General features: G+C 43.4%; 2 protein-coding genes across 5 annotated transcripts in view; one reads left to right on the top strand and one right to left on the bottom strand.

The window, feature by feature from the left end:
- The window catches only part of ARHGAP19 (Rho GTPase activating protein 19), a 71933-nt gene extending 60931 nt beyond the window's left edge, over positions 1-11002 (bottom strand). For all 4 annotated transcript variants that reach the window (XM_016192360.2, XM_060192800.1, XM_060192812.1 and 1 more), the window contains exon 1: positions 10940-11002. In XM_016192360.2, coding sequence (XP_016047846.2) covers positions 10940-10995 — 56 coding nt within the window. In that variant the 5' untranslated portion in view covers positions 10996-11002. The remainder of the gene's footprint in view (positions 1-10939) is intronic.
- A 4418-nt stretch (positions 11003-15420) lies between these two features.
- Positions 15421-16910, top strand: LOC132541967 (large ribosomal subunit protein eL39-like). The gene has a single exon (XM_060203752.1). The coding sequence runs from the start codon at positions 15423-15425 to the stop codon at positions 15603-15605; it is 183 nt and encodes a 60-aa protein (XP_060059735.1). The 5' UTR covers positions 15421-15422; the 3' UTR covers positions 15606-16910.
- Positions 16911-20382: the final 3472 nt, after the last annotated feature.

Raw genomic sequence — 20382 nt, 5'->3', positions numbered from 1 at the left:
TCTCTCTCCTTCTATCTTCATGAATAAATAAATAAAATCTTTAAAAAAAGAAAAAAGAAAAGAAAAGATGCTACAAAAGGGAGAACTAGAATTTGGTGAGAAGATTCTTCTACTGTGCCAGTGGGTTACAACTTTCTTTATTATTATTATTTTTCCCTTTTGTTGCCCTTGTTTTATTGTTCTTGTAGTTATTATTGTTGATGTCACTGCTGTTGGATAGGACAGAGAGAAATGGAGAGAGGAGGGGGAGAGAAAGATAGACACCTACAGACCTGCTTCACCGGACTCCCCTGCAGGTAGGGCTTGAACCAAGATCCTTATGCGCTTCACCCGCTGCACTATCGCCGGACTCCCGAGTTACAGCTTTCACTGCCTTTCTTCACTCATCACTGCCTACTCTGCAAAACTTCAGCTGGAGATTTTATTTATTTTATTTATTTATTTTTATTCCCTTTTGTTACCATTGTTGTTTTATTGTTGTAGTTACTATTGTTGTCGTCGTTGTTGGATAGGACAGAGAGAAATGGAGAGGGGAGGGGAAGACAGAGAGGAGGAGAGAAAGACAGACACCTGCAGACCTGCTTCACCATTTGTGAAGCGACTCCCCTGCAGGTGGGGAGCTGGGGGCTCGAACCGGGATCCTTATGCCGGTCCTTGCGCTTTGCGCCACCTGTGCATATTTAGTATTTTTTTTAATATTTCATTTAATAATAAGAAAGGAAAAGAGAGAAAAAAAACCAGACATCTGGTACATGTGCTGCTGGGGACTGAACTAAGGACCTCATGCTTGAGAGTCCAATGCTTTATCACTGCACCACCTCCCGGACTACGAAATTTTTTTTTTTTTTTTAAGATGTATTTGAGGGTAGCGTAGTGGGTTAAGTACAGCACAAGGACCGGCGTAAGGATCCCGGTTCAAGCCCTGGGCTCCTTACTTTCAGGGGGTCTCTTCACAAGCAGTAAAGCAAGTCTGCAAGTGTCTATCTTTCTCTCTTCTATCTTCTCCTCCTCTCTCGATTTCTCTCTGTCCTATCCAACAACAATAACAACAATAATAATAACCAGCCACAACAGCTATAAAACAAGGGCAAAGGGGGGGGAGGGGAATGTACTCCAGGAGCAGTGGATTCGTGGTGTAGGCATGGAGCCCCAGCAATAACCCTGGAGGCAAATCTGCACTATTCCAGCCTTTAGGTTCATGATTAGTCAACAATTTGTTTGGCTTTATATGTTAACTCTCTTTTCAGCCACCAGGTTCCAGATGCTACCATGATGCCGACCAGACTTCCTTGGGGAGACAACACCACCAATGTGTATTGGGGTGTTTTGGGGTGGGGGGTGAGCCTGGGACTTTGAAGCCTCAGGCATATGAGAGTCTTTCCGCATAACCATTGTGCTATCTAATCCCCATCCCACCAGGGCTCTTAAACACATTTCTTCTTCCCGCTAGCTGGCACTATGTCCATCTTGATTAATGGTAAACTGCACCAAAGTAAAGGACTCTGGGTAGGGGAGGAGCTTTCAGGTCCTGGCGACCGATAGTGGAGGAGGACCTAGGCTGGGGGTGAAAGTGTTTTGCAGAAAACTGAGAAAAATTTTATACATGTACCAACAATTATGTCTACTGTAAGCCATTAATCCCTCCAATAAAAAACAATAATTTGGGGGCTGGGTGATAGCACAGCGGTTTAAGTGCACACGGCACAAAAGGACAGCCTAAGTATCCCGGTTCCAGACCCTGGCTCCCCACCTGCAGGGAAGCGGTGAAGCAGGTCTGCAGGTGTCTCTCTGTCTCTCCCCTCCTCTGTCTTCCCCTATTCTCTCGATTTCTCTCTGTCCTATCTGGCAACAGCTATAACAATAACAATGATAATAACAAGGGCAACAAAAAAATAGGGAAAAATAGCCTCCAGGAGCAGTGGATTCATAGTGCAGGCACCAAGTCCCAGCTTGGAGGGGAAAAATTAATAATTTAATTTTTAAAAAATAAATAATAAAGGGCAGTAGAGAGATGCTGCGGGAGGAAAGTCTTTTTCCCCAGAGCAGGCATCTGGGTGTCTGGGCGGGGTGCTGCAGCACTCACTAGTGAGCATCTCCAGTACCAGGCACTGACAGACTCGCAGGATACACAGTCACCTGCGCCTGCAAACCGCAGCCACTCGCCTCCCATCCGGTAAGTCACGAGGACATCTGCTCCAATAAGATCTTAATCTCCACCCATGAGGACCTCTCTCTTGCATATTATTATATCTCAGTCTTAGGGCGTAGAGATTTTTTTTTCACCTTTATTGAAATTTAACTGACAAATAAAATGTAAGATATTGAAAGTGTACAACTTGATCTGATATACATATGAATATTGTACAAGTGGTGATCTTTTTTTCATTATTCTTGGTTCAACTGTTTCTGGCATCTACATATATATATATATATTTGATAGGACAGAGAGAAATGGAGAGAGGAAGGGAAGACAGAGGGAGAGAGAAAGACAGACACCTGAAAACCTGCTTCACAGCTTATGAAGCGACTCCCCTGCAGGTGGGGAGCCGGGGACTCGAACCCGGATCCTTATGCCGGTTCTTGCATTTTGCACCACCTGCGCTTAACCCGCTGCGCTACCGATGCGCTACCGCCTGACTCCTCTATTTACATATTCTTTAGAGCTCTTAGTTTCTTTTTTTTTTTCAAAGATTTTAAAAGATTTAAAGCGAGGGGAGTCGGACTGTAGCGCAGCGGGTTAAGCGCAGGTGGCGCAAAGCACAAGGACCGGCAGAAGGATCCCAGTTCGAACCCCGGCTCCCCACCTGCAGCAGGGAGGAGTCGCTTCACAGGCGGTGAAGCAGGTCTGCAGGTGTCTGTCTTTCTCTCCCCCTCTCTGTCTTCCCCTCCTCTCTCCGTTTCTCTCTGTCCTATCCAACAACGACGACAACAACAATAATAACTACAACAATAAAACAACAAAGGCAACAAAAGGGAATAAATAAAATAAATATTTTTTTAAAAAGATTTAAAGCGAATTTATTGTTTTATTTTTTCTTTTTTATTTTTATTTATTATATATATATTTTTTAAAGATTTTATTTATTTTATTAATGAGAAAGATTGGAGGAGAGAGAGAAAGAGCCAGACATCACTCTAGTACATGTGCTGCCGAGGATTGAACTCAGGACCTTATGCTTGAGAGTCCAGCTCCCTAGCCACTGAGCCACCTCCCGGACCACAGAGCTCTTATTTTCTTTACAAATTTTATTTATGTGATCTGGGAGGTGGCGCAGTGGATAAAGCTTTGCACTTTCAAGCCTGAGGTCCTCAATTCACTCCCTGACAGCACATGTACCAGAGTGATATCTGGTTCTTTCTCTCTCCTCTTCTCTTTCTCATTAATAAATAATAAATTTTTTTTTTAAATATATTTTGTCATGGGACCTGGTCTATATCTAGGTTTTGGGACTTTGTTAGAAAGTGGACCACCCGAAATGGAACTAGAAAATCCTACGAAAAGAAAGGTCTCACCCGAATAATGATGCTAACTGGACTTCCCTGGGCAGACTACCCCAGCAATCTGTCCTGGAGCTTCCCGAGAGCCCCACCTCACTAGAGAAAGAGAAAGACAGGCTGGGAGTATGATTTAACCTGTCACTGCCCATGTTCGGCAGGAAAGCAATTACAGAAGCCAGACCTTCCACCTTCTGCACCCCATAATATCCCTGGGTCCATACTCCCAGAGGGATAAAGAATAGGAAAGCTATCAAGAGAGGGGATGGGATAAGGAGTTCTGGTGGTGGGAATTGTGTGGAGTTGTACCCCTCTTATCCTATGGTTTTTGTGTTTCCTTTTTATAAAATATTTTTTAAATGTTAAAAAAATAGACATTTTTTGTTTATTAGACAGAGACAGAAACAAATGAGAGGGAAGGAGGAAATAGGGAGAGTGAAAAGAGAGACACCTGTAGCATTTCTTCATCGCCCATGAAGCTTTCTCCCTGAAGTTGGGGACCAGAGTCTTGAACCTGGGAACTTGTACATAGTAACAAGTGTGTTCAACCAGGTGTGCCACCGCCTAAGCCCTCTCTTTACTTTTTCTTTTTCTTTTTCTTTTTTTTTTCACCTGCTTTACCACTTGTGAAGCGACCCCCTGCAGGTGGGGAGCCCAGGACTGAAACCGGGATCCTTAAACCAGTTCTTGAGCTTCGTGCAATGTGCACTTATCCCGCTGCACTAGCACCCAGCCCCTCTCTTTACTTCTTTTTCCCCCTATTTGTATTAATGATTAATATTTAAATGTTAATATTACAGTGTATAGTTCCACCACACACACCACCAGAGTTCTGCATCCTCGCTCTCCCACCTCTCAAAGATAACCATTGCAGTTTTCTCACAGTCTTAGAAACGGTTTGTTTGCTTCCGTCTTTCTTTCTTTCTATTTCTCTTTCTTTTTTTGGCAAGTTCATTTGTCACTTGTATCACTTCTCTAGATTCCATATATGAAACCATCCAGTAGTTGTCTTTCATCTCTTTTTCACTAAGCATAATCACCTCCAGTTCCATTCTCTTTACATTTTTTTTAATTTCTATTATCCAATCTTTGTTAGTCTAATTCTGCTATAGTTAATGACTCATTTTTTAAAAATATTTGTTTATTAACATGAGAGAGGAGAGAGAGAAGCAGAGCATCACACTAGCACATGTGATGCCAGAGACTGAACTTAGGACCTCATTAATTGTGAGGTCAGTACTCTAGCCACTGAGCTGCCACTAGGTCACCAGTAACTCATTTTAAGATTTTTTTAAAATATTTTTTTATATTTATTTTTATTTATTTATTCCCTTTTGTTGCCCTTGTTGTTTTATTGTTGTACTTATTATTGTTGTCATTGTTGTTGGATAGGACAGAGAGAAATGGAGAGAGGAGGGGAAGACAGAGAGGAGGAGAGAAAGATAGACACCTGCAGACCTGTTTCACCGCTTGTGAAGCGACACCCCTGCAGGTGGGGAGCCAGGGCTTAAACCAGGATCCTTATGCGGGTCCTTGTGCTTAGCGTGGCTTAACCCGCTGCGCTACCGCCCAACTCCCTCATTTTAAGATTTTAAGGGTTTTTTTTTATTTAGACGGGTGGGCATGGCACACCCATTTGAATGCCCACATTACAGTGTGCAAGGACCTGGGTTCAAGCCCCTGATTCCCACCTGCAGGGAAGAAGCTTCCTGAGCAGTGAAACAGTGCTGCAAGTGCCTCTCTCTCCATCTCTATCTCCCTCTTTCCCCTCAATTTCTCTCTCTCTATCCAAAATAAATAAATAAAATATTAATAAAAAGATTTGCTTACTGGGGGTCGGGCAGTAGCACAGTGGGTTAAGTGTACATGGCACGAAGGGCAAGGACCCATGTTAAGGATCCCGGTTAGAGCCCCCTGTTCCCCACCAGCAGGAGGGTCACTTCACAGGTGGTGAAGCAGGTCTGCAGGTGTCTATCTTTCTCTCCCCCTCTGTCTTCCCCTCCTCTCTCCATTTCTCTCTGTCCTATCCAACAATGATGACATCAGTAACAACAACAATAAAAAATAAATAAAAGATTTGCTTACTTATTTGTATAATAGAGACCAGATTGTTACTATGGTATATGAGGTGCCAAGAATTAAATTTAAGAGCCACACACAGTGCTGCTAAGCCACCTCTCTAGCTGCAATAGTTAATTTTTTTTAATTCATTTTATTTTTATTAATGTTTTACAGTACAGCTGTTAACACATAGGAATAGCACATTGCTCAGTTCTGGACTTAAGGTGCTGCTGTGATCAAATCTGTGACCTTGGAGTCATAAAAGTCTTTTTGCATTTCCATTATGTTATCTCCCCAATCCAATAAGTTACATTAAATATTTTCCAAGGATTTTGTTTCGCTTTGGCTTTTGTGGGTTGTTTTTTGTTTGTTTTCTTTTGGGGGGGTATTTATTTTATAGTTAGGATCTAATGCATGTACAATTTCACTGTTCCCAGAGTTGACTCTTTCATTCAAATAGACAGAGACTTTCATGCCTGAGGCTCTGAGGTCCCAGGTTCAATGCCCAGTACCACCATATGCCAGAGCTAAGCAGTGCTCTGGTCATCCTTTCTGTATCTCAGTTTTTCTGTATCTGTCGCATTAAAATAAATTTTTAAAAAAATTTAAGAGCGAGAAGGAGAGATAGAGACAGAAAGAGACAGAGAGGGAGAAGGAGACACACCACTGCAATGTGGCTCTGGAGAGTCTGGGCAGTGAGTATCCAATCACCCTACCTGATAAGCTAGCTTCCTTATCTGTCTTTATAAAATATTTTGTTGTTGTTGTTGTTCAAATTACTGTATAGTTGCTGTTCTGTTCTACGTTAATCCCAGCTGATAAATCAGGTTAAGCTAGCAATTGATTAAGACAAAATAGATAGGTTCTGGCATTTCTAGAAATAACCTAGTCTTTAATAAAATTGCAATTAAGAGGGTTCACGCAAGGTAACCAGAGGATATCTTTAGAGAGTGCTGATAAAAAGAGAGAGAATCAAACAAGCAATAATTTAACCAATTGTAATGTACTTCTCCCAAGGATAAGATGTGCTAGCACCCTTACATGCATACCTGGTATAGTCTCATGTACATGACAGTGAAGCAGGTCTGCAACTCTCTCTCTCTCTCTCTCTTTCCCACTCTATCTCCTCCTTCCCTCTCAATTTCTTGCTGTCTCTATCCAAAATAAATATATAAAATTATTATTATTTTTTGCCTCCAGGGTTATTGCTGGGGCTCGATGCCTACACCACGAATCCACTGCTCCTGATGGTCACTTTTTTCTCCATTTTGTTGTTGTTGTTGTTATTGCTGTTGTTAGACAGGACAGAGAAATCAGGAGGGGAGAGTGAGATATCGAGGGAGAGAGATAGAGAGATGAGATACCTGTAGACCTGCTTCACCACTTATGAAGCAAACTCCCCTGCAGGTGGGGAGCCAGGGGCTCAAACCGGGATTCCTGAGAGAGACATTATGCTTCTTACTATGTGTGCTTAACCCAGTGCACCACTGCCCGGCCACTAAAATAAAAATAAATTTAAAAAAAAACTGGAGTATGGGGACCAGGCAGTAGTGTTCCTTTACTGGAGTTTTGGGACTCAAATGAGCACACACATTATCATGCATAAGGGAGTGCTGCAAATGTTTGTCTCTCCTATTCCCTTTCCTCAGTTTCTCTATGCAAAAATAAATAAATAAATAAGTTTTAAAAAATAAGATTTGGGGGAGTCGGGCGGTAGCGCAGCAGGTTAAGCACAGGTAGCACAAAACACCAAGGACCAGCGTTAAGTACGATCCAGGTTCAAGCCCTTGGCTCCCCCACCTGCAGGGGGTCACTCACAAGCAGTGAAGCAGGTCTGCAGGTGTCTATCTTTCTCTCCCCTTTCTATCTTCCCCTCCTATCTCCATTTCTCTCTGTCCTATCTAACAATGATGACATCAATAACAACAACAATAATAGCTACAACAATAATAAACAACAAAGGCAACAAAAGGGAATAAGTAAATAAAGTGTCTAGTAAAAATAGATAATATAGTAAATATAATATAAAATATAATATAATACAATAAAATTTTCACCAAGCAGAACCTGGACTAGAGTTGGTGTATTGCACCAAAGGAAAAGGCTCTGGGTGGGTGCAGGGGGAGAGTATAGGTCATGGACAGAGGACCTAGTGGAGGTTGTATTATTATGTGGAAAACTGAGAAATGTTATGCTTGTACAAACTATTGTATTTACTGTCAACTGTAAAACATTAATCCCCCAATAAAGGAGGAAAAACAAGAATAAAATTTTAACAAATAAGGGATTTGTTCCCTTATTTCCTTTTCAGATAGTTCATTGCAGTATATAGAAACAACTGACTTTTATATGTTGATGGTGTACCCTGTAACTTTACTAAAGTACTTATTCCAATAGTTGTTCTTTTAATAAAGCCTTTAGTTGTGTTTTTTTTTCTGTTGTTTATTTATTTATTTACTGGCTAGAGGCAAGTCAGAAACTGAGAGGGAAGGGGGTTGATAGAGAGGAAGAAAGACAGAGAGAGACTTACAGCACTGCTTCAGTACTTGAAAAGCTTTCCCCCTGCAGGTGGCTCGAACCTGGGTCCTTGTGCATTGAAATGTGTGTGCTCTCAACCGGCTGTACCACCACCCAGCCCCAAGCCTTTAGTTTCCTATACATAATATCATGCTGAATGCAAACAAGGACAATTTTACTTCTTCCTCAAATTATATGCCTTTTGTTCTTTGATTAGGACTTCCAGTGGCCCTCTTAGTGCAGTAGGCAGCACGTCAGTCTCATAATCTGAAGGACTTCCAGAACTGCACTGAATAGATGTAACAAGAGGGGAAGGGGTAGATAGCATAATGTTTATGCAAAGAGACTCTCATGCCTGGAGCTCCAAAGTCCCAGGTTCAATCCCCCACACTACTATAAACCAAAGCTGAGCAGTGCTCTGGCTTAAAAAAAGAGAGAGAGATAGCAAGAGTGGAGCGTCCTTGCTCTATTCCCTGGCTCAGAATGGCATATCACCTCACACCAGTCAGAATGGCTATTATTTTTAAGTGTAAATGAGGGTGTAAAGAAACTGGGAGGTGGTCCAGGAGGTGGCACAGTGGCTAAGTCCTCAAGCATGAGGTCCTGAGTTCAATCCCTGACAGCACATGTGCCAGAGTGATGTCTGGTTCTTTCTCTCTCTCTCCCCCCTCCCCATCTTTCTCATTAATAAATAAATAAATAATTGAAAAGAAAATAAAAGAAAAGAAATAAAAGAAACTGGGAGCATTGTACACTGTTAGTAGAAGTGGAAAATGGTGCAGCTGTTATGGCAAATCACATTCAGGATCCTCAAAAACCTAAAAATAGAACTATCACATGACTCAGCAATCCCACTTCTGGGTATTTAAGCACAAGTACTGAAATTAGACTCCCTAAGAGATGTTAGCACCCCCAAGTTTTCTGATGCACAATTAACAATAGCCAAGTTGTGGAAACAGATTTGCCAATAAATATATAAAAGGGCAGGGATACATAGCATAATGGTTATGCATAGAAACTCTCATGCCTGGGTCTCCAAAGTCCCAGGTTCAATCCCCTGCACCACCATAAACCAAAGCTGAGTAGTGCTCTGTTAGGAAAAAAAAAAAAAAAAATGAATATATAAACAAAATGGGGTATATGCGTAAAATTCTGACACAAGATGGTTGAAATTAAGGACACCCTGCTAAATAAAAAATGCAAGTTACAGAGTGACAAATAATAGCCAGGGAGGGGGCTCAGCAGTAAGAACCTATCTTCAGTGCAGGAGGCCCTGCATTAATGTATCTAGCACCGTATATGAAGGATCAGTGCTCTGGTCTCTCTAAATCAATCAAACATTCTTGAGGGGAAAATGGCTCACCTAGATAGTGTGCCAAAATTTCCTTACCCACCCACCACATTGGAGGAAGATCCCAGTATTGTCTGTGGTCTCTCTTCCTACCTGGAAAAAAAAATATTCCAGAGTTGTGAAGCCCCCAGCAGGAAATCTTTGAACTGTAGTTTACAAAAGATTTTCATGCCTGAGGCTCTGAAGTCTCTCAAGTTCAGTCCCCTAACTGAGCAACACTCTGGTAAAATAAGAATCATAACAATAGTAGTCTTTAAAAAGATACCACTTACATAGCTAAAATAGTATTAAATTAGTTAAATTCGTAGAGTGCAATAGTGGGGGGCGGGGGGCGGCACACCTGGTTAAGTGCGCATATTACAGTGCACAAGGACCTGGGTTAAAGCCAAGCCCCCACTTCCCAACTGCAGGGGAAAAATGAAGCAGTGCTGCCGCTCTCTCCCTTTCCCTCTATTCCCTCTCTCTCTCGTTCTATTCCCTCTCGATTGCTATCTATATCCAATAAATAAATAAATATAAATAAATCAGATAAATATTTTCAAAAGACAGGGCTGGGCGATAGCGCAGCGGGTTAAGCGCATGTGGCGCAAAGCACAAGGACCGGCGTAAGGATCCCGGTTCGAACCCCCGGCTCCCCACCTGCAGGGGAGTCGCTTCACAGGCGGTGAAACAGGTCTGCAGGTGTCTTATCTTTCTCTCCCCCTCTCTGCCTTCCCCTCTCTCCATTTCTCTCTGTCCTATCACAACAACGACATCAATAACAACAATGATAAAACAACAAGAGCAACAAAAGGGGGGAAAAATAGCCTCCAGGAGCAGGGGATTTATAATGCAGGCACCGAGCCCCAGTGCTAACTCTGGAAGCAAAAAAAAAAAAAAGTGAAAAAGAGTGCAACAGTGGTTGTCAGATGCTGGAGGAGAAGGAATGGACAGTTGACCAATTAACAAGCATAAAGTTATGTAAAACATTAACTCCTCAATAAAGAAATTTTAAAAAAAAAAGCATAAAGTTTCAGTTAAACAAGAAAAACACTTGAAATCTCCTATACGACACGGTACACATCACAATCTGCTAAGACGGTAGGTAAGCCTCGTGCCGGGTTCTTAACTCAAATACTTGAGTCGGTGCAAGCACGCAAACCCATTTCTGGCACAGAAATTCTTGCTCTGACCTGACGGCAAAGCATAGACCTCCTCGGAGCAGTGGAAAGAGAATGACAAGTGTTCTCTCCCAGAGCTGTGGGACGTTTGGAAATTCACTTCACAGCCCTGGGCTTGAATCTGCCCATCAACGAGACGCATCTCAGCGGCGCAAAGACAGACAGAGCTGCCAACACGGACTGTCGGCCAATGGCACAGCGGCTGGGTCTCAACCCCCGCAGGCACGATGGACGAAATGCCGTGAGAAGTCATACAGCCCGGCCCTGCTGGGTCACCATGACCCAAAGGAAAGGCGTCAGTGCGACCAGCCCACGGCCTCGTCTCCTTGGCAGCTGAACCAAGAACTCTGCTCACCTCCGACCGGATTCGCCGGCTGGCACCTCCCCTTCATTCTGCTCCTCAGTCGCCATCTTAATCAACAAACTTCTTTCACCGCCCCCTCAGTCCCCGCCTCCACGCATTATGATTGGCCACAATATCTCCTCTTTCAAACGATTGGGTGATTTCAGCACCCTACCACGCCCCCAAACAGGTTCAAGATACGATTGGTGTATTCAAATGGATAACCGTCATTGATCGCCCCAGTCCAAGCGGAACTGAAAGGGGTCAGGAGAAATGGCCTCGAGGCCTTCCGGGAGTTGTAGTTTCTCATTTGGTTACCCTTTGGGCATCCACCAACTATACTACACGTCTGAAATTTGTTGGGTATAAATTTCAGGCTTATGGAACTGTTGGATTTGACAGTGACTTTAAGAGTCACTCTCAGTGGTCTGGGAGGTGGCGCGGTGGTAAAGCTTTAGGCTCTCAAGCATGAGGTTCCGAGTTTGATCCCTGGCATACATGTGCCAGAGTGTTGTCTGGTTCTTTCTCTCTCCTATTTTTCTCATAAATAAATAAAATCTTTAAAAAAGAAAGAAAAAAAGCAGTCCACCTTAAAAAAAAAAAAAAGGCAACTAATTTCTTTTAAAAAAAAAGAGTCACTCTCCGGCAGGTGGTAGCGCAGCAGGTTAAGCACACTTGGCGCAAAGCGCAAGAACCGGAGTAAGGATCCCGGTTCGAGCCCCTGCTCCCTACATACAGAGGAGTTGCTTCATAGGCGGTGAAGCAGGTCTGCAGGTGTCTTATCTTTCTTTCATCCTCTGTCTTCCCCTCCTCTCTCCATTTCTCTCTGTCCTATCCAACAACGACATCAATAACAGCAACAATAATAACTACAACAATAAAACAGCAAGGGCAACAAAAGAGAATAAATAAATAAACTAATTATTATTTTTTTAAAGTCACTTTCTAAAATGTAAGGCTTGGACCAGCAAAATAGCTCATTTGTATAGCGTGAATCTGGGGACTGGGGAGATAACAAAAAGCCTTTATTGGGGCTGAGCGGTAGCACATGGGGATAAGCTCACATGGCACGAAGCACAAGGACCAGCAGGAGGACCCCAGTTCGAACCACTGGCTCCCCACCTGCAGTAGGGTTGCTTCACAGGTAGTGAAGCAGGTCTGCAGGTGTCTATCTTTCTCCCTCTCTGTCTTCTCCTCTCTCCATTTCTCTCTGTCCTATCCAACAATAATGACAGCAATAACAACAACAATAAACAAGAAGGGCAACAAAAGGAAAAAAATAGCCTCCAGGAACAGTGACTCATAGTGCAGGCACAAGCCCCAGCAGTAATCCTGAAGGAAAAAAAAAAAAACCTTTATTTAGAGTGGGAACTAAGATGTACTTGCTACTAAATGTAATTTATAGTATTTTTTTTTTCAGTCACATGGGGTAGCTTCATTCCACCTGCTCCTTTCTGGCCTCCCAGAGAATTCAGAGAGTTTACCTCTCTGGTGTGAATCATGAACCCAAAAACTGTAGTAACTTTGTTCCTGAGTAAGCTTTAATCCTTAGTATAAATAACTGTAACTATGCTTTCCCTTTCTGCCTGTCAGGTTTCTGGGAGAGATCAACTGAAGCAACAGATATTAGAACTTTTTTTTTAGAGAGAGATGCAGACAAAGAGAAAGACACGGAGAGAAACACCAGAGCAGTGCTCAGCTCTGGCTTATAATGGTGCAGAGATTGAACCTGGGACTTTGCAGCCTCAGGCATGAGAGTCTCTTTGCATAACCATTATGCTATCTATCCCCACCACATATGAGGCCATCTTAAAGCGTTAATTTGTTTTTACTTAGAGGACATTTTTTCTGTATTGTTTTTCTCTGCTGAGTTTTTTTCCGAGGCCATTATCTCTATTGTTCCTCCCATGTACATAGAGCATAATAATAATAATCAAAGGGGGATATTTGAAGATCAAATGAGATCATCTGTGCAGAACTATTTAATACTTACCAGCACACTGTTGGGCACATAGTAAGACTGGATCAACTTCGAAGGTGCTGTGAAGAATATTAGGAATGCTAAAACTTCTTTCTCAGAAAACACTTTTTTTTTTTTGCCTCCAGGGTTATCCTTGGGACACCACAAATCCACTGCTCCTGAAGGCCACCTTTTTTTGCTTTTTTTTTTAAATAATTTATTTCTTTATTGGGGAATTAATGTTTTACATTCAACAGTAAATACAATAGTCTGTACATGCATAACTTTTTTTGCTTTGTTGTTTTGCTGCTGTTGCTGTTATATAGGAGAGAGAGAAATTGAGAGAGGAGAGGAAGCTAGAGAGAGGGAGAGAAAGATAGACACCTGCAGACCTACTTCACAACTTGCCAAGCGACCACTCGCCCCCTACCCTGTGCAGGTAGGGAGCCAGGGGCTTGAACCCGTACTGTGTGCACTTAACCTGGTACACTACTGCCCGGCCCCCCTCAGATAACACTTCTACCTCCGTTCTTGTGTGATAAGAGCCAGAAATTGCATTTTTAGTTACAGTTTAATCAGTTAGTTAGGAGAGGGAAGTATGTCTTCTCAGAGAAAAACAACTGTTAATGCTGTGACTTCTGATTAAAAGCAAGTAATCATTGCTGAGTGCTGCAAAAGTATCCCCAGTTGCTAAGTGGGCACACTCCATTTCTGCAGGTGTGTCAGGCCTCCCCAGTTGTCATACTTCTTCCTTCTAGATACTGATTGTCAGCCCAGTGATAAGCATGGCTGTACCACAGGAATTCAGGGAAATTCAGAAAGTGATCTTGTGTTTAACAGACTGATTGAACAAAAGGTCACAGAAAAGTGGCTAGGATGCCAAGAACCCAGCCAAGGTCGCACCATTCAATGCCACTTAACCCTCAGCACCATCCCCCACACATACACACACCACCCCACCCTCCCACCCTCCTTCACACTGACTCCCCATCTGTCCTTGGTCTTTACATCAGTCCCTGGAGAAGCAGTCACAGGTGAGACTATCTGATCAGTGGGGCCTTCTTTACATGCCTGCAGCATTCTTCCCCGGGTGAGAGTGCCTTCTACCACAGCTGCCCCGCTTCCCCTTGGAGAATTATCCCCGAAACTTGAGAGGGTGAAGGAGTATGGTGGAGAAAGAAGGACAAATGCACAATTCCTGTTTCCTTTTTTAAAAAATTTTTACATATTTTTGTTATTGAATAGAGACAAAGAAATTTAGAGGAGGCAAGATAGAGAGGGGGGAAGAGACAAAGAGACACCTGCTGACCTGCTTCACCACTAGTGAAGCTTTCCCTCTACATATGGGGAGCAGGGGTTTGAACCCTGGACCTTGTGCACCACTACCCCGCATATTTCCACTTTTCTACACCTTAGGCTTCAGTTTATTCTGCACTGGTTAAATGTTAACTCTGTAGTCTCCTCTGACACAAAGGTTCACTTCTATATTATTCCATGGGTGGGAGGAAAAAAAAAAAAAGATAACTTTCAGGGGCCAGGCAGTGGCACACCCAGTACAAAGCTCAAGCAAGGACCTGCTCAGGACCTGGGCTCAAGCCCCCAGTACCTCACCTACAGGGAGGATGCTTCACAAGTGGCAAAGCAGGTCTGCAGGTATCTTTCTCTCTCCCTCTCTATCTCCCCTCTAGATCTTTGGCTGTCTCTATCAAATAAATAAAGATAATTTTAAAAGGATGGGGGGAAAATTTAAAAAGGATGGGGGGGACTAAAAGTGGGAGATACAGAGGGAGAGAGAAAGATACATGCATACCTGCTTTGCCACTTGTGAAGCATCCTCCCTACAGGTGAGGAACTGGGGGCTTGAGCCCAGGTCCTTGCACATTGTAACATGTGTGCTCAACCAGGTGCACCACCACCCAGCCCTGCCCCCAACAATTCCTCTCTGTCCTATTCAATAAAATGGAAAAAATATCTGCCAGCAGTGGATCTGTAGTGTAGCCCAAACCCCAGCAATAATCCTCAAGGTGAAAAACAAAACAAAAACTTTTTAGTGTAGCTCAACTGTGTAAAACTCTCAGGATTGGCTGTTGGGGTCAGAGATGGGAGAGAAAGAGGGAGTTCAGTAAAGGGGAAGGTTGGGGTGGGGTGGGGTGGCACAGCAGATAAAGTATAGGTCTTTCAAGCATGAGATTTTGAGTTCAATCACCGGCATTGCATATGCCAGAGTGACACTGATTCTCACTCTTCTCCTCTCTCATTAATAAATAAAAATGAAATGAAGGGCAGAGGGTGGATAGCATAATGGTTATGCAGAGACTTTCATGCCTGAGGCTCCATGTCCCAGGTTCAAGCCCCCACACTGCCATAAACCAGCGTTGAACAGCGCTCTGGTAAATAAATAAATAAATAAATAAGTAAATAGAAGAGGAGAGGAGAGGAGAGGAGAGGACAGGAGAGGAGAGGAAGTGACTTAGTGCAGCTAAAATCCATAATACTTAATATACGAAACCGATTTCTCTCCTTTTCTCCGCCATCATGGTGGCGGACGGACTTGTCCTCGCCATGTCTTCCCACAAGACTTTCAGAATCAAGTGCTTCCTGGCTAAGAAACAAAAGCAGAACCGTCATATTCCTCAGTGGATTCGAATGAAAACTGGTAATAAGATCAGGTCCAACTCCAAGAGGAGACACTGGAGAAGAACAAAGCTGGATCTATAAGGATTCCTCTAAGATGCACACGTGTTTATGCTGGGATAGACTGCTAGTATTTTGAGCGAAGCACTGTTGTCTTACACACTTGATTAGGACCCCGCTTGGCCTTGTATCTCTTCCTGTTACCTGACTCAGTAATAATAAATATGTGAGCTATTTGAAAAAAAAAAAAAATATATATATATATATGAAACTGAGACTGGTGCCTGTCCCACCAGGACAGACAGAAGAACTGCCTGGCATATATATGAAGTTAAGAGAGAAAGGTGAACACTTGAGATTGGGACTGATTACTGAGCTCCAACTATAGAGTTAACTGAGACATGATTCCTATCCTTAGAAAGCTCACACCATAGCCAACAAGGCAGCCATACTGTCTGTGCCACAAATGAGACAAGCACCAAACTCTCTGAATGCTGGAAGCTACCCCCAACTAGCTGGGCCTGGCATGGGGGAAGGATCTGAGAGAGGACTGAGGAGATGTGGAGTATTACAGCATGAAAGGATGCTATAAACAGACCAAACTTTTTTGACTTGAAATTTTGCCTTTTTTTTTTTTTTTTTTGCCTCCAGGGTTATCAGTGGGGCTCAGTGCCTGTGCAGTCATCTCTTCCATTTTGTTGTTGTTGGATAGGACAAAGAGAAATTGAGAGGGGAGAGGAAGACGGGGGGTGGGGAATAGACACCTGCAGGCCTGCTTCACCACTTGCAAAGTGACCACCTTGCAGGTAGGGAGCCAGAGGCTTGAACCTGGATCCTTAAGCAGGTCCTTGCACTTCATACTATATGTACTTAACCTAGCACACTACCTAGTGTGCTGCTTCCTGGCCCCCGGAAATCTTGCCTTCTAATCACAAACTCCCTGGCCCTCAGGAAGGGGCTGGTACATTCCAAGCACTCTGAAGGATATTATCTCCAAAGTCATATGAGCTCAACTTTGAATGGGTCTTTTTCTGTCTCTTTCTCTCTCTCTCTCTCTCTCTCTCTCACTATAACCTGTTTTCATAGAAACTGCTCACTGGGTGGGGAAGATAGCATAACGGTTGTGCAAAGAAACTCTTATGCCTTAGGATTCAAAGTCCCAGGTTCAATCCCCTGCACCACCATAAACCTGAGCTGCTCATTGGTAGTAAAAAAAAAAAAAAAATGCTCACTATGGAGGGAATTTTTGCACACGAAGCTTCTGTAGCTATCAAGGAAGTAAACTGAAAGGCAGGAAAGCCCCAAACTTCCCTCTACCTCTGTCTTTGCCAGAGTCAGCTTCAGATTCAGTTTAGGATATCCCCCCCCAAAGTCAGAAAGGAAAGGAAATTGTCCTTCAGCCCCATTCATAGGAGCCACCTACGTCCTTCCCTCCTTCCTATATATATATATATATATATATATATATATATATATATATGCCCTTTTGTTGTCCTTGTTGTTTTATTGTTGTAGTTATTATTGTTGTTATTGATGTCGTTGTTGGGTAGGACAGAGAAAAATGGAGAGAGGAGGGGAAGACAGAGAAGGGGAGAGAAAGACAGACACCTGCAGACCTGCTTCACCACCTGTGAAGCGACTCCCCTGCAAGTGGGGAGCTGGGAGCTTAAGCCAGGATCCTTATTCTGGTCCTTGCACTTTGCGCCACGTGCACTTAACCCGCTGTGCTACTGCCCGACTCCCCCCCCTTTTTTTATTTTTTAAAATTATCTACTTATTTATTGGATAGACACATCCAGAAATTGAGAGGGAAGGGGGAGATAGAGAAAGAGGGAGACAGAGACACCTGCAGCACTGTTTCACCACTCACAAAGCTTTCCCTATGCAGGTGGGTCCTTCCTTCCTTTCATTTGACTCCAGGGCAGAGAGAAATTGAGAGAAAGGGGGCAAATAGACGGAGACATATGGCGCACTCCGTGGATTCAGGACCTGGGTTCAGGCCTCCCTACCCACCACAAGCGGTAAAACTGGTCTATAGGTGTCTATCTTTCTCTCTACCTCTTTATCTCACCTCCCCTCTCCATTTCTCTCTGTCCTTAGCCAATAAAATTGAAAAAATAGCCACCAGGAGCAGTGGATTCATAGTGCAGGCATCAAGCTCCAGTGATAACCCTGGAGGCAAAGGGAGAAGGAGGGAGAGGAAATTGTCTTATTTATTTATTTATTTATTTATTTATTTATTTATTTATTTATATTTCAACAGGGATTGAATACAAGGGCACCTCTTCTGGAAAGTGAGATCCTCTCTGGAGTCTGGTGGTAGCGCAGTGGATTAAGCACAGGTGGCGCCAAGTGCAATGACCAGTGTAAGGATCCCAGTTCAAGCCCCGGCAACCCATCTGCAGAGGAGTCACTTCACAGGCGGTGAAGCAGGTCTGCAGGTGTCTTTCTCTCCCCCTCTCTGTCTTCCCCTCCTCTCTCCATTTCTCTCTGTCCTATCCAACACAACGACAACATCAATAACAACAGCAATAAAAACTACAACAATAAAACAAGGGCAACAAAAGGGAATAAATATTTTCTTTAAAAAAAGAATTAATAAAAAGAAAGAAAGAAAGAAAATGAGATCCCCTCTAAAAAAAAAAAAGTATTTATCTGTTATGAGTGAGACGACCTGAACCTTGCTTAGTCATGCACTGTGCTGGGATGGAACTAGGCCTCAGTCATGCAAAATATGCACTCTGCCTGCCGAGAACCACCTCCCTGGCCGCTGGAGCATGTGAGTTTACAGAACCACTTCTAATTGTGAAATAAGAGGCTTGTCACCCAGTTAAAGTAATTTCACACAGTCATTTGGATTAGGAAAGCTGAACACCTCCAGGGGATGCAATCACTGGGTATCAGATTACCGTTTTCTTCATCTGCCACACATCTAGATTTGTTTATGTGGTTATCTGATCAGTGTTGCCTTCTCCCATTGGCCTAGAGATTCTATGAGTTAAGGGTGAATGATATTTTGGCTGATCCAGCTCTTGTTGAAGGAAGAAAGGAATCAAATAGATCAAAGAAGTAGTAATAAGTGAAACAATGAGGTTATTTATGCCTTATAGAAACACCTTACGAGGAGCCGGGTGGTAGCACAGTGGGTTAAGCGCACGTGGCGCAAAGTGCAGGTACAGATGTAAGGATCCCGGTTCGAGCCCCCAGCCCCCCACCTATAGGGGAGTCGCTTCACAGGAGGTGAAGCAGGTCTGCAGGTGTCTGTCTTTCTCTCCCCCTCTCTGTCTTCCCCTGCTCTCTCCATTTCTCTCTGCCCTTCTTCTTCTTCTAGCGTTTGCCCTTCTTCCGTAGCCAGTCAACAGCGTCAGGTTGAGCCTGATGTAAAGTTTCGAGACCTCCTTTGAATCTGGAGAGGTGGCAGTCGTTGACTATGTGGGTCATAGTCTATCTGGAGCCACAGGGGCAGTTCGGGTCGTCTCTGGCTCCCCAGCGATGGAACATAGCGGCACACCGGCCATGGCCTGTTCGATAGCGATTGAGGAGGGCCCAATCATAACGTGCTAGGTCAAAGCCGGGTTGACGCTTACAGGGGTCTGTGATGAGGTGTTTGTTCTTTACCTCAGCTGACTGCCAACTCTGTTTCCAAGAGACTGGAACAGAGAAGTTCAGTGTAGGCGTAGGGGACCAGATTGGGTGACGAGACGTCAAGCGTTGGACAGGGTGGGCGAAGATATCCGCGTATATTGGCAGGTCCGGTCGAGCGTAGACGTGGGAAATGAACTTAGATGATATCTCTCTGCCCTATCCAACAACAACTACATCATCTACAAAAACAATAAAACAACAAGGGCAACAAAAGGGAATAAATAAATAAATATAAAAAATTTAAAAAGAAAGAAACACCTTATAGAAACACCACATCTGGGCAAAGGTAGATAGCATAATGGTTATGCAAAGAGACCCTCATGCCTGAGACTCTTAAGTCCCAGGTTCAGTCCCTTGCACCACCATAAACCAAAGCTGAAGACTGATCTGGTTAAACAAACTAAAGAAAGAAAGGAAGAAAGAAAGAAAGGAAGAAAGAGAGAGAGAAAAAAAGAAGGGGGTCAGATGGTGGCTCTCCTGGTTAAGCGCACATGTTACAGTGCACAAAGACCTGGGTTTGAGCCCCCAGTCCCCACCTGGAGGGGAAAGATTTGCGAGTGGTGAAGCAGGGCTGCAGGTGTCTTTCTGTTTCTCTCCCTCTCTATCTTCTCCTTCCCCCTCGATTTTTGGCTGTCTCTATCCAATAAATAAATAAATATATTTAAAAAAAGAAAAGAAAAAATGAAGACGAAATTACCGTGAACTTGGTGCTTTAGAACAACCACAATTTATTCTTTTAGAGTTTTGGAGGCTAGAAGTCTGATAGCCATGTGCTAGCTAGCAAGGCTGGTTCCTTCTTGGTCATTCTCTCCTAGCTTCTGGAGATGGTCTGTGGCTTCATCACTCCAATCTTTGAATCCACTCACAATGGCCTCCTCCCTGTGTGTCTCTGTGTCTGGCTCTCTCTTTCTTATACAGATATCACTCACTACTTTAGGATCCACACTAATCCATTTCACCTTATCGTAATTTGACAACATCTGCAAAGATCCTGTTCCCAAGTGAGATCTTTCTGCTAGACAAGAACATGGAGGAGAAGGAATTTTGTTTTCTTTTTCTTTTCTTTTTTAAGATTTTGTTTATTTATTAATGCGAAAGATAGGAGGAGGAGAGAGAGAAAGAACCAGACATCACTCTGGTACATGTGCTGCCGGGGATTGAACTCAAGACCGCTTGAGAGTCCGATGCTTTATCTACTGTGCCACCTCCCGGACCA

The sequence above is a fragment of the Erinaceus europaeus genome, chromosome 1, assembly GCF_950295315.1.
Source record: "Erinaceus europaeus chromosome 1, mEriEur2.1, whole genome shotgun sequence".
Classification (NCBI taxonomy): Eukaryota; Metazoa; Chordata; class Mammalia; order Eulipotyphla; family Erinaceidae; genus Erinaceus; species Erinaceus europaeus.
Note: the sequence above shows the minus strand (reverse complement) of the source record. Positions and strands in the feature narration are given on the sequence as shown.